Source organism: Oxyura jamaicensis, chromosome 3 (assembly GCF_011077185.1).
Source record: "Oxyura jamaicensis isolate SHBP4307 breed ruddy duck chromosome 3, BPBGC_Ojam_1.0, whole genome shotgun sequence".
Lineage (NCBI taxonomy): Eukaryota > Metazoa > Chordata > Aves > Anseriformes > Anatidae > Oxyura > Oxyura jamaicensis.
This window is the reverse complement of record NC_048895.1, coordinates 80,286,989-80,312,655: the sequence shown is the minus strand read 5'-3', so window position 1 is coordinate 80,312,655 and position 25,667 is coordinate 80,286,989. Positions and strand designations below refer to the sequence as shown.

Sequence of the window (25,667 nt, the reverse complement as noted above, 5' to 3'; positions counted from 1 at the left end):
GATGCTCAGAGACATCTGGAGAGTTAAACCCTGCACGGCGAGAGGGTCACGGGTCAGGAGAGAGAAAGTTGTCCCCCTCCCACTGCCACCGTCACCCATCTCCTTTCCTTACCAGCTCAGGAGAAAAGGAAAGTTGGTCTCTGGGTTGTCTGAGCTTCCTATCCTGATCAGCCACGCTTTCCTGAGTTGCAAATAATCAAAAGTGAATGCAACTGAGGAAATGCAAAGCAGCCGGAGTCAGGAACGTGACCTGTTGTGTGAATATCCATCTGTAAACCAGCCAGGATCGGGGAGGCAGCTTGTAACGCGACTGCCCTGCTGTAAAGGAGAGCCACGGCTGCAGGAGGCTCAAGCAACGTGATGGGAATCCATGTAGGACTGGTAGCTGAATTGATTCCTTAATATGCTTTTATATATGGTCTGATCAGTGGAAGAGGCAAGAAGGCAAAATACATCACCGAGCAGAGCTCTCCCAGGCAGCCCCTCCGGACTCGCAGGGCATGACAGGCTGATCATCTCCGGGAGAGAATTTACTGCAGCGATCAGGAAGGAGCAAGAGAGAGAAAAATCAAACTGGGGAGTGAGTACAGTTTCCAACACCTGCCTTTGCGTGCCTGTGAACGTGACTCTTTCCTGGCAGCACTAAACTTTGCATCCGGGTGTTAGCGTACCTTTGGGGTTGCTGGTGGTGTGGCTAAGACGTAACGAGCATCTGAAATTTGATCAGAAATGTCAGTGTGCCAGGAAAAGGTTTGCATTGAGCCTTCTGCGGTGAATGTTAAGAACCTCTCGGTGTCAATTATGTTACTGATTTATTTGTTTTTAATACAAGGGGTAGGAAAAGCAACCTGCGTCTGACCGCAGGTGTTTCAGGACACACGGAGCTGGTTGTCGGTGCGTTGTGCCTGACGTCCGAGCAGCCAGGCCGGGTGCAAGGATGGGGACAAACAAGTGGCTGCACGGTTCATTCAGAAATCACCATGGCACAGGCAGGCACTGGCACAGAAACAAACAACTCCATGGCCTGAGAAGCTCCCGGAGAACATAACTGATGTGAGGCTTGCCCTGCACGGCGCGCTGGTCTCGGGGCACGGCGTGGCACGGGCTCACCCCGTGCTGGAGGAGCAGTGTGTGCTGTGCACGGTCCTGCTGAGGGACACGAGGGCTTTTTTCTTCTCTACCATCTTTCATGTGTCACCAGGGTGTCCAAACCACGTCCATCTCCTGAATAAACGTGCGGCTATTTCTACGTTGCTACGGGCGTGTTGGCACCTAGCAAGCAGAGGGATGGTAAAGAAAAGCTGACCTGAATCCTTCCCCTGGAGACAGCATAACCTCATGCTCGTTCTTCCAAATGAAGAGACAGTTTTCTGGAGTTGTTCTCTGGCTCTGACATAACTTTTCTATTAACGTTGGAGAAAACAGCAACTTTCCTGTGCTTTAAAGAGCACTTCTTCTAAAACGGGTGTCACATTTGTGAGCATAATACTCACCTTAAAGGGTGCTATAGGAACTAACGTTCATGAAGCGTTCTAAGATTCAGTAATACAGATTGTCATAGGGGTGCAGGCTAATTCTGCTGCTATCTACAAATTAACCAACGTGGTTTTACTAGGGGTGAGCTGTTGATCAAAAATATGTCTTCCTCGTATGAGGATGGAAATTGAATCTCCTGCCCTGGTGAGGCTCTCCCTGCTGAAACTAGAAGCCAAACATCCGTGCTGTGAGTGGTGGGAGTTATGGGGGGGGGCTTTGTGCCATCGGCTAGGCTGAGGCAACCAAATCCATCTAGGGGGCCAGCCAAGCCAGGCAGTAGTACTAGCTTGTCATTATTTCTGTTTTGAGATGGATTCAAAAGGAGAGCACAGGTGTGAAAGACGCTGTATTGCACCATGTCCACGATCATCTAGTCCCTGTACCTCTTACCCCCAAACTAAGCGAAGTCTGTAATACAACTAGCTGATAAAGAGCAGTGCAGTGGTATTTCGAGAGAGAGAAAAAAAATCATCTGTGCACACACACCTGCTATCTTGAAAATGTTTTTGCTCTACTGAAACAATTGCATATCCAGGTGTGAAATACTACTGAAGTAAAGGTGAAGCTGAAATCCTCCCAGACTGCGAGGATGATAAAGCTCAAAGTGGATAAATTTTCAGGAAGCATCACTTTTCAGCTCTGATGGCTCCTTGGACAGGTTGTTGGAGCCAGGGGAGAAGAACTTGCTCACAGCCACGTGCCTGGTTTGCATGAAGAGTGCTAAATCTGAACTGTTCCTGGGGCCAGCGTGCCACGATGTCAGCACCTCCATGGGAACGCAATTTCTCGGTGACAGCAAAGATCAGAGTTTCCCCGCTGCAGGTTGAGATCTCTCCCAAAGGTGTCCTTGGGATGGTTCAGAGGAGGCTGTGAAGCATTTTGTACCAGTGAGGGAGCAGTCAGCTGCCTTTAATTGCTGGCTGCTCTCAGGCCTGCCAGTGCAGAGATTTGTGTATTTATAACCCCAGCCCATAACTGTAACGTATCCTCGTTCCCTTGGCCGAAACGATGCTGTTAGCAGTCCAGGTAGGTAACTCATGCTTGGCTAACGTAAAGTCTGGGAGAGGGAGAAAGACAGAGTGAAAGGGGGCCGCACAAATACAGGTTATGCCAAAAGAGAGTTGTGCTTTCAGAAAGTTTAGGGATTTTTGTCCTACATTAGGGGGATGAGGACATACTGAAAATGTACTTCTGTGTACATTCCCTCTGCCTTGCAGTAGAAGTGCAGTGATCCTTTCCAGGAGGCTCAGAGGGTTGTTTTGTTTTTTGTGTGTGACCCCCCTCCCAAACCGATGAGCAGATGAGCACTCGGGGAGGAGCTGCTGCAGTGCTTCAGTCTCTGAAACGTTGCTGATGGCACTGTTGTTTTCTGATCCACAGGTCCAGAAGATGGCATAGGAACAGCATCACCTTCCAGGGAGCTGGGGTCCTTTCTCACCTCCGTGCATGCTGCGTGAACGGACCTGAAGCCTTTGTTTTTGGACTGAAGAAACCTGTGCACTGCTTGCCTTGAAAACCTTCCTCTCCTAATTCATGAGCCAGCAGGATGTGGTCGCTGTGCTTTCAGAACGGCTTCTCATAGCTGCGTACAAAGGCCAAGTGGATAATGTGGTGCAGCTTATCAACAAGGGTGCCAAGGTAGCAGTTACCAAGGTAACAAGAGAAAAACGCTTTACAAAATCCCTGGGAACTAACATAACTCCTAAACCATTGTCTGTAAAAATGCCCTTGCAGCTTTGCAATTCTGAATGTAATTGAGGTTAGCGGTGGATTACAGTGTTGGGATTTCCTTAAAGTTTAGACTTATTAGCTAGTGTAAATTTACAAAATAGGGCATGTCATGTAGTTAGACACTTCCCAGTAAGGCATGCACAGCTGTAGTGAACGCTGAGTCTTTAAAAACGTGCTGTGCTGATGGAGATGCTGTGACATTTTTCAAAACATGCATTGGCTTTTGAACAATGTGCGAGATGATGAATGGAGCAATTCATCACTGTCGAGGGAAGCTGGTCCAGAGCGCTGGTCTTTCTGGATGAGGGGATGGGGGAGTGCCACCTGTTGTGGTAGGATAAAGGTATGCAGAAAGCATTTCTTGCCATCAAAGGCTACTGGTACAGCGGCCTCGCTTGTGTCTGACATCTACATTGATTCCTGCTGCGTAGTCCCCATTCAGTTCCAGACCTGGGGTTTGCAAACTGTGTTCCTGTACCTTAGAGGCAGAGTCAGTATCAAAGGGTTTCTGCTTAGATTTTAAGAGAGTCCAAACTGATACTCATCTACTACTCCCTCTCAATAATATTATCAACATTAATATAGTAATAACAACAATATGAATAGTATTAGCAAATAAAAGACGAGGCAGAAGTGGCTGTTGCAGAGACAGTTCACTCAGCAAGAAGCCCTAAAGAAAATTAGGTAAGTTAGCTCTTTAGAGCTGCAACAGAAAATCTGGGGTGTCCTGTTTTGACAAACTACTGTTTTCTATCATATCTCGTTCTATTTCTATTTCCATATTGGTTTTGAACACTGTAAGTATGGGAGCAAATATTCACAGATAGAAAGCAGATGTGAGTACATCAGATAAGTAATCCATTTTTTCCTGTTCTTATCTGTCCATGACAGTTGGTTGCAGTTTCTTTGTTTTTGCGTGTCAAAACTAAGCGGGGTTTTGCTGGTAGATAATATACACAGATGTAAAAAATGTGAATGGTCCCATGAAGATATCTATTTGGCGCTGTTGTCCACGCATCTCCGTAGCTGATCAACAGGTATTGGAGGTGGTCAGTAGTAGAAATAATTAAATGTGTTTGAATGGTAGGGTTTTTTTCTTGTTTTGTGTGGTGGTTTTTGTTTGGTTGTTTTTTAAGATACTGAGCTTTGAGGTTATTGAGGGATCTACCTGAAGATAAACAAGGTACTGAAAGGATGCCGCATATTTTATATAAATTTATGCATGAATGTAATTTTGAATCTAACTTACACATTGAACCATGAAATGTGGTGTCTCTTGTCGTCATCGCCAGAATAATCATGCCACTGATTGAACTGTTTCACAGAATTAGTTGCCATAATCCATAATACTAATGCAAAGCTGACACTTTCTCTTTGTTAAGATTACTTATCATGTAATTATCAATGCCTTCTGTCAATTATAATAAGAGTAAAGGCAAATTGTGTAAATACGACTTTTGAACACAAAATCAGGTTAATTTGATCAATGCAGGTTTTCAAGAGTTGGAAAAAAAAAATGTTTCCTGCACGATATAGATGGCTTCCTGCTTCTTGCACTTACATTTGGGGGGGTTTTGGTGGCACTCAGGCACTTTTTCCACCCATGTAGTGAGCCAGGTAGAGGAGAGCTCAGTGTAAATCAAAAGGCTTGACACCAAACTGCTGCCCTCATCACAGCCCGTCACTTCAGGCTCAGAAGTGTCCCACGCAGGTGTGCAGAGCACCCCGTTTGCAGCTGGCTCTCACCCAGCCGGCCAGCTGCATAGGGAGAGCACGTGCGTATTTGCCTGTGAAAGGCTGTGCGAACGTGCATGCCTTGGAAGAGCTTGGCTTGCTGAGCCTGGGACACAGAGGCTGCAAGGAGCAAGAGCCATTCGAAGTGCAGGACGAGGCTGGCACGAGAGCAAGCATGTGTAAGTTAACCCCAGGTATATTTAAACTGGAAATTTTAAGGGATTTTTCAGCCATCAGAGCAGCCAGGTTCTTCTGTAGTCTTTTAATAAAAGTGGAGCAGACCCTCAAAATAACTACTTTTAAATTACAGGTTGCTAGTTTTAGGTTGGAAATGAGACGGCGTGCTTATCAAAGCAAGGAATTATGATTGAGCTCTCAGATAAACTGAAGTGCCTTCTTCCTTCCCCAAGATAAAATTCATTGCAAAACAAAGCCTAAACACAAATTCATAAATTTATTCACATGCCTTATTTCTCTTTTAGTCGTATAAATTCTGCTTTTATTTGTAATCTTCCATTTGTTCCATCAAATTAATTTTAAATTCTAGGGGTTTGATCCAAAGAAAGAAATGACTTGTGTACCTCTCAGCCAATATTCCTACTGAATTCTATCAGAGCTCTATTGCAAAAAGACAAGCCAAAGCAAAGTTTTTTTGGAGAGAGAAAATGTTCCCTCAGCACTTTAGGCTTGAAATGAGTTTCTGATATGCATCTGTGAGCGCAGACCAATTCTTGTGGAACAACACCACGCAGAGCCCCAGCTTGAAGGGGCTGAGGTCCTGTATGCTGTTCTTTATTCAAACCAGATTAATTGAGCATGGCTTAAGGAAAATGAAGCACATTTTCCATAACAAACCAAGGACTATTAAATGCTGGATAGCTGGCAAGCTTGTCCGGTTCTATTTTTATCTTAAATTTGGAAAGTCATGCGATATGGTTAATTGCTGCTTCAGTAAACAGTAATTCAGCTGCAAAATGGTTTCATTTGTGTCACCTCTAAATGGGTGGTTTCAAAAGAACAGTAACATGAAGGAACCTAAATTCAATAAGAAACTGTGTGCCCAAGTTTCCTCTAGGATGGATTTGGTTCACTTTGACAGCACAAATAGCAAGTCCGGCCCTCATTTCCAGATGAACTCAGCGTTGAAGTGTGTGTTTCAGCATCTTCCCTGACACCAGGATCAGCGAGAGACAGGTGGGCTCTTCCCAGCTGTGGGGCTTTTTAAAACATGGGAAGAAGGGCTGAGCACCACAGCCATCTGACACCAGGGACCCAAAGGGGAGGAGAGGGCTGGTGGCACTGCGTGGCACATGGACACACACGTTATCCTGGGGCTGGGATCGCTGCCATGGAGCTGTGCAGGGTGGCAGCCAAGAGATAGTCTTGCTCACCACGTGTGGGACTTCACAGCTCTGCTTCGGGCACCCTGTCAGCCACCGTGCTCTGGTGCTGCTCTGCCTGGTAGGACAAAGAGATCACTTCTAGTTTTGTGCATCTTTGTTCTTCATTCTTCACAGGCATGAAAAGTATATCTCTTTTCTTTATGAAAACAGCAAAAAAAAAAAAAAAAATCCCCCAAACCCAGACAACTGGCAGTTCATGTGGGCTGATTCCAACAAGCAGCTTCCTTCATGAGCATTTTGGTGAATGTGCTGCCAAAACTGGAAGATTAAGAACAGATCCTGGTATGATTAAGTCTATTCTGTCAATCTGCAAAGCTTGTCCCGTCTTTCAGTGCTTTTGTAGAAGAGCTTTCTTTCAGTAAACTTGTTGACAGCTTCATCTTTGAAATGTAAGTGCTGGGACTTTTGCTGAGCTGCTCTGCCTTGCTGTCCTCCCGGAACACTGTTTTCCTTATCCCAGGTTATTTTCCTTTTTATGTTGTGAGCTGAGGTAGGTCAGGGGGAGGGCTGAGGACCACCAGAAGTGGCAGAGGAGAAAGGGAGGTAGTGACGCATCGGGTTCATAGAGACCAGCTGTTCTCTTGACCTTGTCCCCAGCACAGTGCTTCAGGAGGGGGGGTTAAAGCTTTATTTCACCTCCCAGCCTTGAACTGTAGCATGCCAGGAACTGCAGCCCTTACTGTGGGCCTGCTTCACGCCTGGGGATGAAATTCCAGCTCTGAACCCATGTTAGAGCTCACCAAACCAGCGTGTTAGTGGTGGGTTTCACTGGGGTGCTGCACCAGGGCATGTAGAGCTCAGCACTGAGAATTAATGCTGCCAAAAACAAGCTGGATATTAGGTAGGGGTGTGCCACTGGTCTGTTAAACATGAAGAAGATTGCCGTAGGAAGTAATAATGTGGTACAGGCAGTTTTAATGCAGTTTGCATAACACCATGGGCTTTATGGATATTTTTTCCAAAGGAGAGCAGAATACAGCTTTGCTGCAGAGCACAGCATTAAGAACATAGCTCTAAAACTGAATTCTGCAAAGAAAGAATGAGCATTTGGGGAAAAATGCTAGTGCTTCTGTTTTGATTCAGCAATTCTGTTTGTTTATCTGTTTGTTTCTTCGATCTGAGCCTTGAACTAGTTGTGCTGTGACCCTGCCATATGGCAACACGTCGTAGCGCCGGGGTACTCGTCAACTTGTCCTCAAGGTTTCAACTTGAGAGAATGCAGAGTTCTTGAAGACAGATTTTTTTTCCCAAGTGAAGATGGAAGCAAAAAAAAAAAAAAAAAATCTGTTTTGGTGCTTTCACATTTTTGTGCTACTTCAGCTTTAAAAGCTACTTACTGTCTTAAGTGGCTGTTTTAAGCAATAAATGAAAACAAACCAAAGGGAAATAGCAGACATTTAGGGACTTGCTGAGTGCCTGTTGAGGCCAATGGAAAGCTTTCTGCTGACTTGAGTGGTCAGGTTATTCATGGGGAACAGCATAACAAATCATCAGTGATGAAGAATGGGACAAGGCTGTTTTCATTTTCCAGCTTTCTATAAAATGTGGCTAGGCATGTTTTTGCGTAAATGCAGAGTGGATGAATAAACAACAGTGCTTGTGCAGCACAACACTGGGGTGAGGTGAAGAACTGGATGTGCTTGTGTAAAAGCATCCATGGATATATAAAGACAAGGAAAGATCCTGCAGGTCGTGGTGCAAGGCCTGCCTGTATGGATTTGGTTGCGGAGTGCACACCTGGAGTAGCTACTCCACAAAAATTGTGCTTTTAAACCATACGTATTGACAGTTGCCTGTCAGAGTTTGGAAGATAGAATACAGGTGGAATACAAATAAGAAAAAAAAATCCTGCTGAAATTCATCTGGATGTTTGCTGTGCTTGGCTGCAACCTGATACTCCCCGTAGCCAGAGCTCTGTGTCACGGCTGTTGGAAGTGGCAGCTTTAGTACAAGAGATCCCATTTATTTTTAATAAGCCAGTGACATGGGAGGGTTTGTGCGATTTGTGACCTGCTGAAGCAATTATTTGCATTTGAATAAACGCCCAAATTGCATACTTTTTATGTGAATGACCGCTTTATTGGTTCATTAATCTGAGTCGTAGAAGTCTCTCATTTGTATTTCTATTATTGCCTGTAATAACCTCAAAACCATTCCAGCCGATATTTGGAAATGCCCACGAGCTTTTAAGTCGGTGATCTTTCCAGTGTTTGCATTGCCTGCGCCAGAGGAGCCCTGTCTTAGGAGCCTCTCTCTCCCCTTGTTCTGATGTTACTGGGAAGAAAAAGAAAATCTGGCATTGTCGGTTCTCGCAGTGTTATGATTAATTGTGAGATGGCCAGTGCTTTTCCAAAAGCCCGGGCCTCTAATCAGTGTAATGTGCTGGAATCGATCCTCTTTCCTGCTCTCCCGTCGTGGTTAGGATTGTGATTTCCCTAGTTCATCTTCAGAGCCACTGGGAAGAGCTAAAGGATGCAGTGACTGGTCTCTGAAGGTCTCCCTTTCAGGCTGTCTCCAGCAGGTGGGATGCCTCTGAACCCATGTTTTTTGGATGGGGAATTTTGAAAGACACAAACCCACCAGAATAAAAAGCTGAAGTGTATTTCATCATCCTCTAGTCGTTTGTTTTAATAAATCAGCGTGTTTTTTCTATATGAAAACCTGAATTTTGGAGACCTGTCTGAAGTTTTTGAACGCCTGGGGATGGTGATAGTGGAAATGCACAGCGATGCAGCCTCTTTATGTGCTCAGTAGCAGGAATGTCCAAAGTTGCTTTGTGTTGGCTTCTTTCCCCTGTGGCCCTGAGGACGTGGTGGTACTTGGCTTTGCTTGTTGAAGAGGCTGGAATGGAGGCGGTTTCTCTGCCAGCCTCAGCCCTTCCCTTCCTTTCCAAGTCTGGTGGTTCTGCTTGCTACCTGTCCGACCCCTTGCCCTCTCCTACAGCCACAGAAATCACAGCTCTCCCTGGCCGCGCTGTGCTTCCTCCCTTTGAGGGCATCTCCTGTTCCAGCGCTGGTCTCCTGAGGCTGCCCACGAGCCAGAGCCCGACTACTGAGGCCTGGGATGGGTTCCTCCTGGTGAAACGGGAGTCTGGTGCTGCCGAGGGAAAGGGCAGCCTCCTCCAGATAAGCCTGTTCCCTCCGGCCATGGTATTTTTATGTGCCTCGAGGCACTGAATGGACAGGTGAGGGTGGCGTGCCCTGTGAGATCTGGATCTGGTGTGGCTTGCAACTTTTTCTTGTGAAACACGTGGCTTGGATGCGTGCCTCCGGGAGGCTTTCCCCGTTGCTGTGCACTCGTTACGGGGTGCTTGTCTACATGAGGTGTGCTGGGTGAGGAAAACACGTTCCTCGTATTAAAAATAAACTCATACCCTTCTTCCATAGTTTATTTTTAACAAAGGACCTTTGGCTGCACCTCAGCATTTATTTTTTTTTTTCAGGAGTTAGAGATGGTTATCTTATCAGAAAATTTCCCTGCTGGAATATATTCACGCAGTTGGCAGTGCTCTCGTTTCGCAGCACACGAGCTGCCTTCAGCTTGGGTTTGTTTCTGTTTGTTTCTGTTTGTTTTTTTTTCCTGCTCCTTGTACAGATAACAGTAAGTTGGCTTTGTGATATGCAAGCAACCTGCTGGGAAGTGAGATGCTCCAATTAGGAGATTTAGGTACCGCAGTTAGGTAATGTGGAAGTTCAGATCCCATACGCCTGAACGTGCTGGAGCACATTTCCATAATCCAAACGTATTGTTCGTAGCTGGGAATGACTTGTCTACCTTCCTTCAGGTTCGTTTTCTCTTTTTCACGTTGCCTAGAGACTTTTATGCCTCCTGCCATTGAGTTACCTGAAACTTAGCCCTGGCTGTCCTCCAGGCCGCTGCCGAAGGAGGCTGTGCTCTGCACGGCCAGGGCAGCCCTTTGCTCGAGGGGCCATCGCCGAAGGACCAGTGTCCAGGTGCAGCAAGAAGCCCACAGGCAGCAGGCTGTTGCCACTCAGTTGGCACGGAGGGGCCGGTGGGGACAGCAGAAAGCAAGCCCTTCCCACACCTTCGGAGATGCTGGAAGGAAAGTTTCCCATGCAGGAGTGAGCTGCTGCCTCCTGCTTGGAAAGGGGAACGGGAAAAAGCATTTGTTTTGAGAGACCTGAGTTCCTGAGCAGGTGTGGGCTTCTCCCTTAGGTCTGGCCCTTCAGATCAATCGTGGTGTAATGAATCAGCAGTTGCCATTTTCAGAGCACCCCACAACTATTAACTAATGACACAGGCGTTTTGTCTCCAGTATTACTGTGGATTTCAGCACTGCTTTGTTCTGAAGAGGGTGAATTCCTAAGACTTTACCAGCCAGGCAGGGATGGGAATTGCTGTGTGCAAACACTTCTGTCCCGAGCATGTGTTTTTATTTACCTGGAGTCGCTTTCACTCTCAGGAAGTTCCTTAAAATCTCAGAGAGCTAATGGTTGTCTTCTGTTTATCTAGGCCACTAGTCAGCTCTTGAGGTGTTCGCTTCTTTTCTAACTGATTTATTAGGGCAGTTTATTTTCCCGTGAAAAAGAGACAGTGGCAGCAGCAGTGATGAAGAAATGGACACACAGCTGCAGAGTAGTGTAACACAACTTCATCTCACAAAATGCCTGGGGGAGAAACTGCAAAGTTAATTTGTCATCTTAAAAAAGACAGGAGCCTTGTTTTCTTATTTGTGATTAAATACAATTTGCAATCAACGTTTTTAGATTTGTTCCTGTTTGGTAGTTCATAAGGCAATGCTTTGAGGTCTATACTGGGGAGATATATGTATGTATATACATACATACACATGCACACACACTTCATAGAGCAGAAGTTAATTCTTGGTCCTCCCCTTATCAGTTTTCTTTTTGGGGTTATATGGGTTAGTTTTTTAGGGAATCATTTATTCCAGTTCTCCTCTTTTGTCCAAGACACTCTCTTACAACCTCTTCACTCTTTGAGCCTCTTTTAACATAGATTCTTGTGCCCCTTGTAGGAGAAGCAGACAATTTTCCTTTTCCTGAAATGCTTCACCGTAAATTCCACCACAGGATGATCAAATGGAGCTCAGTTATTTGTAAATATTGTCTTCCCCATGTCATTTCACTTCGATTTTTTAAGCCGTTTGTTGGGGATTTACTTTTTCTATTAATTTGATTTTACTGTCAAATTTCAATCCTTTTTTTTTTTTTTTTTTTTTTTTTTTTCCTTCTAAAACCATACATCATATATCCCTCTCTCTAACTAAAGCATTTTTTGTCCTTCTCCTCATTAGGTAACTAATCTTGATTATAGTACCGATTGATTTTCTTGCAAGTATTTTATACTCTGTTTTTATATGGGCTAGAGCTTGGTAATATTTACAGTTTAGTGTTGTCTAAAAACACTGACAGAAATTTGGCAAAATGAGGTTTGTTGTCATACACAGTGTCACCTGGAGGGACTTACAAACATTTATTTTAAGGGGATAGCACCTGTTGTACAAAACAGTCCAGAAGTTCTTGTCTCTCTTGCAAAAATGGTACCCAATGCAATATATGAATTTACCTGTTACATGAACTTTGTTGTACTGAATGGAGTTGGAGGTGGCTGACAAACCTGTGCTCCAGAGGGACAGAAATAAAAAGGTCATGAATTCTCTTCAGGCATGGACACAAAGCTGGCTCCAAGTTTGTAAGGAAGTATCCTTACAGAAGCAGATTATCCCCTTTGTAGATTACCATCAGGATAAACTGAAATGTTGCAGAACGGGGAGGAAGAGTTTTATGCATATACAAAATAAGGGAAAGCCTCTTGTACACTAACGTATGTCAACTGCTGCTACTGCAGACTTCAAAGAGAGGGGTGTATACAGAAGAAGGAGGAAAAGGATAAAATTCTGGTAAACTATTACGCATAAAAACTCACCTTAAATTATTTTTATTTTCTTCTCATTCATAGCATGGCCGGACCCCCCTGCATCTTGCTGCCCACAAGGGTCACCTCCATGTTGTCCAGATTTTGTTGAAAGCAGGTTGTGACCTGGATATTCAGGATGATGTAAGTAGATACAGCTTCCCTGCTTGGGGTGGAGGGGAGAAGGCTGTTGTTCCATCAGTAATTTGCAAATGAGCATAGGTCTTCACTTCTTTGATGTTGGATTAAAAGAAAGCAAAATCTGTCTCTGTTTTTTCTAATTTGGAGATGCAGCCTCTAATTTGGAGATGCCAAATTTGCATGAGAGACAAAGTAAAATGTGGTGTTTTTCGATGGGCTGCTCAGTCTTCATGCTCCAGCTGCAGAGCTTTGTGAGAGCTGTGATTGTGCCGGGCTGCTGTGAGTAGCAGTGAGAGCCGTTGTCTGCCGTTGGGTACAGAAAGTAAATTAGAGCTCATTACACTGTGCAAGAACCCGCTGGAGGACGTCAGGTGGGGGACGTAATCCGTTGAGATGCTTGCCTGAAGTGGGAGATGCTTTTGTGTAGATGCATGCCACGTCATATTGGGCAACTGCAGGGGGAATTACCAAGAAATGATCCTCTTGGCTGCCATGGTTGATGTGGGGAGGTCGCATCTGTCAGGCTCTTGGGTGGTAAGCATCAGCACAATGCAAACAGCTTCGAGGTTAGTAAATGGTAGTTTGTTTTCATTCGGTCAAATATGTAAGTTGTTGGAACTTCCTCGATCTCCATTAATTTCATGACTTTCCATAAAAAGTTCTAATCTTGCACCGGGCTTTAAGGCACGTTGGAATAACAGGTAACACAGTTTTAGCTACCTCACTCTGATGAACAAAAATGTAGGCTGAAATGTGCAACAGCAGTTGAATAGCCATGACTTCCCTCCAATCCATTGCTAACTTCTGATTGTACAGTGGCACAAATTTGAGGAATGGTTGCTTTGTTTCCCTCTGTAATAAGTAAGATTCTTCATGGGACCTGGAAGTCCAAAGGTTGCTAGTAGAGGCATCCGTATCACTATTAAAAGGAAAAAGAAGATGTCTAGGTGCCTTTTCAAAAGCCATTTAGGCATTTGTTTGCATGCAAAGGATCTTAAATATCTGTAGGAACTGGAAAACTGGTTTCCTTCTCCACATGAGCAGCTGCATCCCGCTGAGGTGCAAGCAGTCTGGCAAGTGTACACCTGTACAACTGTGGTATTAGTGCAGCCAACTTTCTACTGGGGAACTTGCTTTTCTAGGAGGAAACTTTCTCTTCTGCACTCTTTATGCTTTCACTTTGCCCTTCTGTAAAAAGGAGCAGATTTGCAAGTGTAATGGCAATACCAGTTTATTCAGATATATCCTGAATGATTTTAGACATAAATGCAAAAATGCATAAAAGCAAAAATGATTCACCAGATATTTAAGACAAAATTGCAGGCACTTTACAAGTACAGTCAGTGTTCCTGAGAAATGCAAGTAAGACTGCAAGAACTTCCACTGATTTGCTCGAATTGGGTTTCTGTGAAAACTGCTTTTTGAGTAAGTGTCTAAGTGTCTTTTTTTTTTTTTTTTTTTTTTAATCCTCCAGTCATAAAATCTAGACTACTTATATGTAATCATGATTCATTGGCCATAATGGAAAAAGAGTAGATTGGTGCTTAGCACTATTTTGGTTTAGCAAAGAGTCTTGCACTGCAGAAATATCCAGCTCATAAAAGACCTTATTTCACTTGCCTGGCAAGCTTCTCTGGGGCTTTGTTCACAACAACTGGATACCTCTTCTTAATGTGGTGACTGATCTGAACAGAATAGGTGCATGCTTGACTTACAGATACAGTTTCTTAAAAGCATAGTTTGATTTTGGCTCTGTATTTAGTACTAGTCATCTGGTTTGGACTAAGGAGAACCTCAGGAGCTGCTGTGACTCAGAGGGTGGGTTTGGATTTGTCTCGGAGGAGGAAGGATTTTTGTTTGTGAAAGGTATTAACTGAAATATTTCTGCTTTCCTTTTGCATAGGTCTTCAAGAAGATTCTCTATTTATGTTTTCTCCTTGTATAATTCATTTTTACACTTTATTTATACCATACAGAAATGTTCATATTATTTTTTAATTGCAATTTATTGATTATGCCTTCAGTCACTCTTATCCTGTGCTTATTTGGCAGTGAAGGCACTTTAGCATCAAGTGTTGATTAACATCATTACATTTCATTTCAGGAATACTGATTTAAGTTCAGAGATTAAATTGCTCATGAGAGTGGGGAGTATTGTATTTCACTGAAAATTAAATTACTTGATTTTTGTCTGCAGAATTATGATAACAGAAAGAAGTCTTCAGGTTCTAAAAATACGCATATTTTATTTTTCTAAATAACAAGAGAAAACATTTTATTTTGGAGTTGACTATAGCTAATAAATGCAATACTAACTTTTCATCTGCTCCATGATAAGCAGATACTTAAGAACTGCTAAATGTTTTGGAGAGATTTAAACACTAACTTCATGTTCTACAGATACATTCTTTAGAGCACGGCAAGAGCCGTGAGAATTAGTTGAAGAATGACCTCCAGTGGCCTGGAGTGGGATTATTATGAATTTCAACCGGTGGAGTCCAGCTCTGTAGAGTACGCAACCCCGGGAGCTAATTCTTTCCTCCTCCCTGCCAATCCTGAAAACTCTTACTGGGATCCCAATGCAATCTCTGACTGGTCAATGAGTATTCATACAGCACACACCTCAGAAATAGTCAAGGAGAAAGTTGTCCCGGTGAAGGAAATCAAGGAAGAGAAAGATAAGAAAAACCAGAAGAGAAAGGCTAGAAAGGAACCTAGAAGATCAGAGAGAGAGAAGGAGGTTAGAAATCTTGTGCGTCGATCCTGCCTTGAGCTTCACTTCTCCCATGGCTGCATGCTGCAAAATCTTGGACTGGCAGCCTGGCATGACAGCTCTTGGAGGTGCATGACTGCATGGCGAGCTTTGTGCTGGGTGCTGCGCGTAGTTTCCTGCCCTGTATGTGCTTTCTGAAAATCTAACTGGGGAAAAAAAAAAAAAAAAAAGTAAACTTTAAAACCTTAAAAAGGCCCTGAAACTTCTCTTCTGGAAGTTCCACTTTAAGAGGCAGAAAATTAATTTCAAATGGAACAATAATCCAGAGGTCAAAATAATGTCTAGTTGACTGCAAATATGCAAAGTGGCTTATTCTTATGCTCCCATTTAAGTCTCGTTTAGTGTCATTTAAGCTGTAATTTATTTCATTCATGTTTATTTTTTCACACCTTGATCACTTCTGCTAGCCATGCATCATCATTTATTGTTCAGAGTGAAATTCTGCTTACTGTATATTTGTGACGAATGACTTTCTTCAGCAAAGTAGGAGGACACCAGCATTGAGAAGCACTAGGGCACATTCAGTTGCCTTTGTGCACAAAGGCTTCAGAATATTCAGATATGCTTATATGTTCTTCAGAGTATTTTACACTTGATTATATTTTCACTTTTTAATGTTTTTCAAGAACTTTATACTATGCATGCAGTGATTTGATTTCAAAGTATGAGACTTCACAAGTACAATCCAGCTCCTTGTATCAGGGATTGAAGGCACGAGTTCTTGCTGTTGATTTTGATGCAGTTCAGTAGCAAGACAGTTTGGTGATTTCTGCAAACATGAAAAGAAAGTGAGGAGGCAAAGCATGACACTGGAAGACCATGGAACTGATGGAGGCTCTGCAGAAAAGGAGTGTGTAGGAAAACAAGTTGTAGTGGCTATAGTATCTTTTAAGACACAGAAAGGAAAAAGTAACGTATTACAAACCAGTGGAAATTAGATCTCATTAAATTTGGAGATTAGAGTCTTTGGGGGTTAGAGACTCCAATACCTCTGTGCTAGTCCTGTACCATGACAGCAGCAGGATAGCTGGGAGGAGTACTAAGAGCTATCTGAAACTCTTTTATAAGTTGTCTGTGTTATTTTCTTGCCCTTGGAGTGAACTTCAGATACAAAATAGACAGCTATTCAGTTCCGATGTGTCTGGTCCTAGTGGTTGCATCCACTGCTTTAAGATAGTCAGCAAATGAAGAAACTTGAGGAGCCTAGAGGGTAATCACAAGCACCAGGATGCTGAGCAAACACCTCCTTGCCTTGCCAGCACAAAAATGCTAAAAGAAAAAGTAATGCTAAAATCTGTGGAGAAGGTCAGGATTTAGGTATGTACCTTTCTTCAGGATTCATGGCCTGCAGACCTCTGCTGAAAGCGACATTTAAGCTCTGTCAGGAGCATGGTTTTAGGCTCTGGAAACCCACCTGGGCCTTTATATGGAATAGCTCTGTTTTATGTAGAGCTCTGGGGATGTACAGTGCCTTATACTCTGCCCAAGGGAATGCTAACCCACATTCCTGGTCTCCCACCAGCATCTCCCTCTCTCTAGCCCAGTGAATACAGCTGTATTTATTGAAGGTAAAGTAATTTTGACACAGAAGTGCTCTCATTGCAAGACAAGCTGGGCGAGTACCATAACCTCAGGGCTGCTGCAGGGAAGCCAGCTGCCACTGCCTTTGCTAGCCTTGCTGGGTGGCGGGCCTTGTTGGGTCTGTGTGGTACTGGTTCCAGCAAGCGTGCTGAGAGGTGGAGGGGAGACACCTACACAGAGGGCCATGGCACAGCTAGATGTGAGAGACACCTTGGGTTCCTCCTTGGACACCTTTGGGGTCTGGAGCATCTTCCCTATGAAGAAAGGCTGAGAGACCTGGGACTTTTCAGCCTGGAGAAAAGAAGACTGAGAGGGGATCTTATCGATGTGCATAAATACCTGAAGTGTGGGAGACAGAGGGATTTGGCCAACCTCTTTTCAGTGGTTTGTGGGGACAGGACAAGGGGCAATGGCCACAAAATGGATCACAGGAAGTTCTGCACCGACATGCGGAAGAACTTCACAGTGAGGGTGACGGAGCACTGGAACAGGCTGCCCAGGGGGGTTGTGGAGTCTCCTTCTCTGGAGATATTCAAGGTCCGTCTGGATGCCTACCTGGACAACCTGCTCTAGGGAACCTGCTTTGGCAGGGGGGTTGGACCCGAAGATCTCTGGAGGTCCCTTCCAACCCCTACAGTTCTGTGATTCTGTGATTCTTCTTGGGTTCCATCTTGAGCCCTCTTGAGTTCCATCACAGAGCTGGTGCCTTGTGGTCCTCAGTGTTTGGGTGGAAATGCCTCAGTCTTAGTTGCTTTTGGGGCTAGGCAGCAGCTAAGGCAGGGGATTTGAGAGGCACTGTTGCAGACTTAGCTGCCTTACTTCTACCAGGTCTCTCTTAAGCACCTAAGCGTCCTTTTGGCTTCGGGCCCACGTCTGCATTTAGACATGCTCACTTCTGTTGTTTCTGTCAAGGTCACATTTGTGTGACACTGGAGTTATCGCTCTTCATTGTCCCTGGTTTGCAGTCTGTTCCTAAGGCGTAAATCACTTACAAATAGGATCATAAATTGTGTCCAGCATAATAGTCTGGGCAGCTAATGTGCGCTTTCAGGTGGATTTTTACTCCGACTCTCTAGACTAGTCCCTTAATGCTTTGCTAAAGGCAGAACTCTGATGAACGCTTTCAGATACAGTTATTTTAGCAATTAATAAAAAGATACGTGAGTCGGTGATTGCACTGTGTGAAAATACACACTCTGAAAGAAATATAGCTCATCTGTTATATGTGGCTCCATAAAGACAAGTTACTGGTTTGCTCCTCTACTAGTAGGGAGGAAAGACGAGTTAAAAACATTATGATTCACTCCGTATTACCTATACCTGGGTTATGTGACGTGCCTGGGCTGCTCAGTAGCTCACAGCACCGAGGGAATCGTGGTTTCTGGGCGCAGTTTCCATGGTGCGTGGTCAATGTGTGTGCTGAGGTTTGAGCAAATGGTCCACAAAACCCTGCCCTGGTGGCTGGGGTTGTAGGGACCGTCACCAGAAATTCAGGGTCTTCCTGCTCTTCTTTGGGAGATGCCTCAGCCCAGTAAGGCAGGACTTGAGACGTCCTTTGACACTCCCTGGTATGTGAATGAGGTCAGGACCTCATGCATTTATTGACCTGGTCAGGATGCTGCCTGGGGACCAGAATATAGCCTGGGAACAAACCTGGGCATGGCTCTCAGTGCCACCCCACATCTTCAGGAGGAGCTGCCCAGGCCTGGACTGGGCTGCTCTGAGTGCAGCAGGCCCTGAGGGAGACCTGCTCCGGTAGCAGGGAGGTGCTTTCAGATGTGTGTTTGGTTTGAACTTATCTGAGATGCTGTCAGAAGTAGCTGCCATATCCGCAAACCCCCCAAAGCTGAATGTCCTTTGACCTCACTGCAATTACTGTTGTGAGGCTGGGTGAACGACAACAGCAGCCTTGACTTAAAGTGTGCTCAGCGAGGGGATCCTTAATTACAAACTAAATCCCATACAATCCATTTGTGCCCTCAGTCTTATCTCCACGATCAATTATCCAGACTGCAAAGAAGCAGTAAGCAAGTACTCATTGTCAAAGCTCCGTCCATCCCCATGGCAGATGTTCATCTTGTTTTACTCCTGGTTGTAACGTTGTCTGGAATTTTGCTGGGGTAGCAATTACAGGTTGGCGGGATAGGTTGATGGATTACATTCCAGTTTGTGGTCGGAAGGTGAGATGGCCCTTGCACTGCTCACATTACCCATTGCTCTGCAGTAGGGTGTTAAGTTCTGCCCTGGCTTGTTAGAGAGCAGATTCCTGTGCAGGAATAGTTACTGGAAGCTATCTGACACTTGCACATGTGAGATGGTATATTTTGGAAGCTTTCCGTAATATTTTGGTTATCTTTCAATGTGGAAAAAATACACAACTTCAGAGAACTTGCAGTGCTGTCAGTTTTGCCATACTTCATGTTTTTCTAAAAATCCAGGCTCCTGGGGCTATTCTTGTGTTTATTTTAACTCTCTTCAAATACAGTGGGAGTCTTAGTAGGGCAAGAAGAAATGGAAGCATATGTCACTTCTACAGATGAAACATAAATAGCAAAAGCAAAAAAAAAAAACAACAACTCAGTGTAGTTTTTTAAATCAGCTTCATGAAAATAAGCCAATTTAATTATATACTGGTGGTGGGAGTTAGCATTGCAGGGGTTACTGACCGGTTGTGGTTGACAATGCTCATTTCAGCCTTATGGATTGATATCTGCTTTGTTGTCATTAGCATAAAAGAGCCCCACTGAGAGCAATTTTTAAGTAAACTGCTAATTGCCTTTGAGAACAGATTATTCAAATTATACAGTTATTTAAATAATTGTAGACTGGGGGAGAAAAAAAAAATTGAAATCCCTTTAGTTTTAGTATTTTATATCTTTTTAGGACTAGCTTTCTGCAAACTTTTTTTTTTTTTTTTTTTTTTTTTTTTCTTCCCTGCAGGATACGTTGCATCTCTCTACCCTTTGTGGTTTTTTGGTGGACATTATCTAGATAAGCAGAAGCATATTGAGCTCCCAGCTCCCACTCTGTTTATTCATCCCCACAAAAAAAAGGCTGTGTGCAGCTTTGAAGCTCGTCTTTGTGCCTGGACTCACAAGCTGTGCTTCAGCACTGCAGGTTCAAAGCAACTTCAAAGAAAAAACACGACAGGTTGTCGGGGGAGCACTGGAGACACTGCAGCTTGGTTTCCCATTGATCAGTATCTTACATCCCTACATGCTGCTGCATAAATCCACCTATTTCCCCTTTTCCTCACTGTCTCACAAAAATGCACATAAAAATATGTCGATAAACCAGATGGGCAGAACAGGGTGAGAGGCAGTGTGTGCTGTGCAAGGAGCCTTGGTAGTGGCAGCCCCGATGGTGCAGGTAGCTCTGAAGCTCCCCTGTTAAACCGATAGTTTGAGTCTCCGTCTTGGGCTCTCTAGCTCAACAGATAAATTCAACAGTTAGAGGGGAGATAGATGGATGGTCAGGTGAGATGACCACATCAGCATCATTTTTTTGGAAAATTAGCCTTAAAGGAAATAAACGGATATAAGAAAGTTGCTTGTTGCTGCAACATGGCAGGTCAATGAGAAGGGAAAGTCGTTTGGACCTTAAGATCACTGGGTTGTTTGAATGAAATAAGCCGATCGTCTTGCAGTTGTGGTCCTCATCATAAAATTGCCTCCACTCTTAGCACTAATTGGGAAATCCATCAGAGGTGCTGAAGACAGCAATCTCATCTCATGCTCCTTATCCTAAGCAGGGCTGATGGAGCAATCAGAGCCAAAACGGGAGAGCCTCATTCAGTTAGTGTAAGTAGTGGAGGATCACTGTGGTGAATTATGACAGCCTGTAATTGCCTTTAGAGATATTGTTGGTTATTAGGTACGCAGTGCCAAATGTGTTAGATTCCCTGCCTTCTAATACTGCCGTATTTTTAGAAGACTTCAGTGCTGTGTATGGAATTGTGATGAGCTGAAAACTTCGGAAAACAATTGTTTTGTAGGTCTCTGATGCCGATAATAACTTCATTAATCTTGGAAACTTTAATGATAGTTGTTTATGGGGACTGTTTTCAAAGGCAGCTTGGATTTAAACAGCACGTGTTGAAGACGCAGCCTGTGTGTGTGCTGTGTGTGTGCGTTGACTGTGTTTGTATTAAGTCAAAATCAGATGGCAATAATACGGATTAAAGATGTGCTTCTTTTTGCAGGGCGATCAGACAGCATTGCACCGGGCTGCTGTCGTAGGGAACACCGATGTCATTGCAACTCTCATCCAAGAAGGTTGTGCTTTGGACAGACAAGACAAGGTAACAGGCAAAAGCGAAGCCCTGTGGGGTGGCAGCTTTGCCAGCCAGTAATGTTAAGATCTCATAGAGGAAGTTAGAGTTTATGTTCCTGAGTAAGTATCTAACATTTAGAAAGTAATTGGGGCAGTTATACTGAAGAAAAAATAAAATAAAATACCACCTCTATAACGTAAGCTACTGGTTTAGTTATTTTTTGATATCAGGCTGCTAGTTTTTGATTTAAGAGTCTGTTCTCAGCTCATTGATAGAGAAATCACAACCATACTATGCCTTACCCAAAACACTGCACAGTTTCCCTCGATTATCCCAGAAGCTGAGAATCCCAGGCTGTAAATTTAGTTTGTAAATAAAGATAACTAATTCCACGTTCCTAACAAAAGCTTTAGTGCTATTCTCTGCTTGCAAGGATAAGTGGGAAGAAGTGGAAGGTGAAGACAGCAGGAGGTTGAAGATAGGAAAAATAGAAAGGAAGAAGTACGTAAGATGTCTGTGGAAGTTACTTTAAGTTTTAGTCTGGGATATATCTGCATCTGCTAAAAATAAAATAGAAAATTAGCTAATAGGACGGGAAAGAAGATGTATTTCTCAAGTGACCAGGTGACACATGCAGCTGCTGCAGTGTGAATGTAACATCACTCTGTATGAGGACCCAGTGCACTAAACCTCTCCTCTTGTGTGTGCTCTTCAGGATGGGAATACCGCTCTTCATGAAGCCTGTTGGCATGGATTCAGTCAATCTGCCAAAGTGCTCGTTAAGGCAGGAGCTAATGTGCTTGCCAAGAACAAGGTGAGACACATACAGAAGGAGCTTTCATTTCTAGTGTAAGGTAGATGATTCTCATTGCTGGAGATTTTTGGTCATGACATTTCTCAGGAGGTTGGAGACCAGCTCCTCGTGGAACTTCTTTCCTCTTCTTCTGCATCTGTTATGCTTGGATGGTCCCTCCACAGGCATTAGGAAATTCATGTTTTGACAGCTGATGCTGGAGGAACTCAACTGCGCTTTGAATGATACATCAGTTAGAGCACAGGAGCACTGCGAGTCCTGTGGAAATCCCCCCACGGTGCTCTAATTTATATGGAGTGTATTTGTTGTGATTGGTGTGGTTTAACATGAATATGAATTGTATTAATTGGAATGTGGCATTCAGAATCAATTTTTTTTCAGAAATTGAACAATCAAATGAATGTAAGCCATAGAGGGAAAAGGGAATAGTGTATCTTTTCTGAGAAAGTTCTCCCTGATACATAAGTGTAGGCTCTTGCCAAAAGCTTGTAATGAACCCTTCTTTTGGTATTTATACCATCTTAAGACTAACAAAGCAAGGCATTTTAATTCCACACTAGCTGTAATATTTGTGGAAGACTTCTCTTCAGTTCACTAATTCAAAGGTGAATGAAATAGCAGTAGCAGCCCATGGTATGAGCTGAATTAGGGCTTGGATCGCGGTGCCAGTGTGTTGGTCAGGTTGCATGGATGGCACCATGTCTTCCGTTACATGTAAGAGGGTTTGGGGATGTCTTTATGGGATCTCTGAGCATTTTTTCAAGCAAATGACATGATACTTTGGTAAATGTACCTCTAAAATTACAATAAAAAGTGCCAGGGAAGAAAGGTGAAAAGGGAGGCGTGGTGAAAGTCTTAAGATTTTGAGTAAAAAGGCACATTGCCTCATCACGATTTTCTGTCTTTCTGTGTGTGTATGCAGTATATAAGCACGTATTTGTACAATTGTGGTCGCTTGTGGTATGTAGTTACACTATCTTTGATATTATTTTATGTGTACTCCTTCCTTTATGTTGTTCCAACTTCCATTTTTTTTCCTGTGTAACACATCTCGATTTACTTCAAACGTACTTGAGACAACTTCCATGCTTACGCATAACAGATGATAGTACCTGACTTTATGGGCTTCTGAACCATTTTACTCCTGTCCCTGGATATGCTTGTCTCTGTCTATGTATATTATGTACAAAGGTGTGTGCTTAAGAGGCAAGTCATGTTATCCTGCGTGCTCGGATGCCTTAGGGTGTTAGAAAACTTAGCTTGTAACACAGCATCTGTCAGCTGTTTGGAGACAACCTCTCCTAAAAAGCACATGCACAGAATAGCTTAGCAGTGTTAGCATCTGAGATATGACTGGCGTACTGCGTGGGTTCCTTCTGTGCTGGTCTTTGACGTCTTACCTGTGCAATCCTCTCCCTTTGCATTTGATCATTTGATGCTTTGTAATGGACAGGACCTTTTCTCAGGAGCCGCTGAAAAGCAAGGGAACTGTGCGTGCTTGCACACATGCGTGCACTTTGACCCTTTCTGCTTTCAAGAAAAAATGAAGAGCTTAATTCTGCTTAAGCCCCAAATGGTTTTTCTGGTCTCTCAACATTCAGTGTTACTGATGACAGGGCATACTTTTTTCTGACAGCTTTTCTGGCAGCCAGGACTAAGAGCAGGAGCACCTTGTGGTCCCGTGGCTTATGCCTGGGCATCCTGGGGCTTTGACTGAATGACTCTCACTGCCTCGTTAGAGGGACAGAAACAGGCTGCTGGATTTGCCAGATCCTGCTAAGCAGCAGAGGACAGGAGGATTTCGGTGTGTTTTTGCTCTACCTCCTGGTTAATTTCTCCTGGGACTGCTTGGGGAACACTTGTGTATACACACTTCTTGCAGCACCGCATGCTGAGCACAGGATTTAAAAGAGCAATGCAACTGAAGGCAGTTTCTGTAACAAATCAAATGCAGAGGCCACGCAGAACACAGGGGGTTTTAAAGGCAAGTCAGGCGATATTTCTTTCAGTACAAAGCTGCATGTTTGCTTAGTTCTGGAACCTCTTTGATTTTTAGACATTTGCGGCAGGTTGAGAATGCAGGCACAGACTGAAACAACTAAAGACAGGAAAGTGTTATAGTTGGAATGAAAGCAAGACCGTCCTAAGGAGTATTATGGCATGGGAAGTTTTATTTCTTTAAATTAAGTGTGTGATTTTGCTGCTTGATTTTAATTAACCAGAAGTTTCTAGATTCTTTGCTTCCTACAAACAGACCTGAGCAATGCAGATATTGTTAGATTGTCCAGTTTCTGCCTTAACTCTGTCCCAGGTAAGTCATTTCCAGGATGAAGTGGGTGTTGCAATCTCCAGGTTTGTTCAGCTCAGAGCATTGGGAAAAAGCAAGCTTCCCACCCCTGGGTGCATCTTCCTGTGGAGAGACCTGCGAGGTTTTGTTTTGTAAAGCTCCTGTCCAATTTCTAAATACGACTTCTGTATTTTCCTGTGTTTCTCTAAGGCAGGTAACACACCTCTGCACCTGGCTTGCCAGAACAGCCATTCCCAGAGCACTCGTGTTTTGTTACTTGGAGGATCTCGAGCAGACCTCAAAAACAATGTGAGTTTGGAAAAGGACACGCGTTCGTTTTTGTGTGCCTTTGTTTTAGCCATACTGCTTTAACTTCTGGAAGTTCTCATGTTTTAAACTGTGATTTTTGTCAAAAATTCAAAACAAAACACTAACAAATGGTTGTAAATGTCGCACACAGGAATGCTCGCAGTAGGGCTGGGTGAGACATTGCTTGTACCTGGCTCCTGAGTGGGGCTGGAAGGAGCGTTTTGTGGTCCGAACCATGTAGTGTCGTGTAACTCTGCAGTGGGGCTCCTCTTTCGAAATATGGAAATCTTACAGGGGTTTTATGCCAGCACAGGCCTGCCCTCGCAGACAGATAATACATACTGCGTGTTGGTTTGTCTAGTGAGGTAGATTCAAGGTGCCTTGACAGCTTTCCTCCTATTTTGTAATGGATCTGGCATGACAAAGGCAAAAAACAAAACAAAACAAAGCCTACAAGTGGAAGCCAGCTGTCTTTGTCCTACTGAATAACCCTGGGGCAGAGGCACACCAAAATGGAAACGCTCAGCCCCAGCTGCCCCTGTGCAGCCCCTCCTGGGAGCTCAGCTTTGGCCTCACTCCTCACGTTTTCTTCAGTGTGTGTGACTTTCCAAATCACGATGATTTTGGGGAGCCAGGAGGAAAGACCTAATGTAAAAATGTGAGTGCAGGGCTTTACAGTTCCAGTGTTTCCCATCAGTGGTTGAAGAATTGGTGTCCCCTCCCTCCCCTACCCCAGCTATTGCTAAGCTCTGTACCAAAGGGAAGACAGCATTGCTGTTTGGTGGGGGGGGTGTGACATTTGCTGCTCTTTTGGGTTTAATAGGATTATTTCATCCTTGAACACCATGATGAGTGCAAGCTTTCTTACTGCGATTACATGCTCAGAGCTTTGTTTCTGTTTGCAGGCAGGAGATACCTGTCTGCATGTGGCTGCTCGTTATAATCACTTGCCCATCGTTAGGGTGCTGCTCAGTGCTTTCTGTTCTGTCCATGAAAAGAACCAGGTCAGTGCATGAACCTCATTGCGACTCTGCGCCCCTCACGTAATTTTCTCGTTGGAAAGAGGGGTTCCTACCCAGCAATCCCACTTCTCCATGTGTTTCACTGTGCTGCCAAGTGCCTCAGCTTCCAAGAGTAGCTTTAAAGCAATGGCATATCGGTGGTTTATTATTTTGCCATCACATTTG

The 25,667-nt window shown here is 44.0% G+C and overlaps 1 protein-coding gene across 9 annotated transcripts in view; it reads left to right on the top strand.

Annotated features, from left to right (window-relative positions):
- The window catches only part of ANKRD6 (ankyrin repeat domain 6), a 106,407-nt gene that overhangs the window by 69,822 nt on the left and 10,918 nt on the right, over window positions 1-25,667 (top strand). For 3 of the 9 annotated variants that reach the window (XM_035320255.1, XM_035320256.1, XM_035320258.1), the window contains 6 exons: window positions 2,917-3,189; window positions 12,348-12,446; window positions 20,999-21,097; window positions 21,786-21,884; window positions 24,382-24,480; window positions 25,386-25,484. In XM_035320255.1, the coding sequence (XP_035176146.1) occupies window positions 3,070-3,189; window positions 12,348-12,446; window positions 20,999-21,097; window positions 21,786-21,884; window positions 24,382-24,480; window positions 25,386-25,484 (615 nt within the window). In that variant the 5' untranslated portion in view covers window positions 2,917-3,069. Of the gene's footprint in view, window positions 1-2,916; window positions 3,190-9,620; window positions 10,189-12,347; window positions 12,447-14,843; window positions 15,184-20,502; window positions 20,598-20,998; window positions 21,098-21,785; window positions 21,885-24,381; window positions 24,481-25,385; window positions 25,485-25,667 lie in introns of those variants that run through there. The other 6 variants (XM_035320254.1, XM_035320253.1, XM_035320260.1 and 3 more) reach the window with 5 other exon arrangements.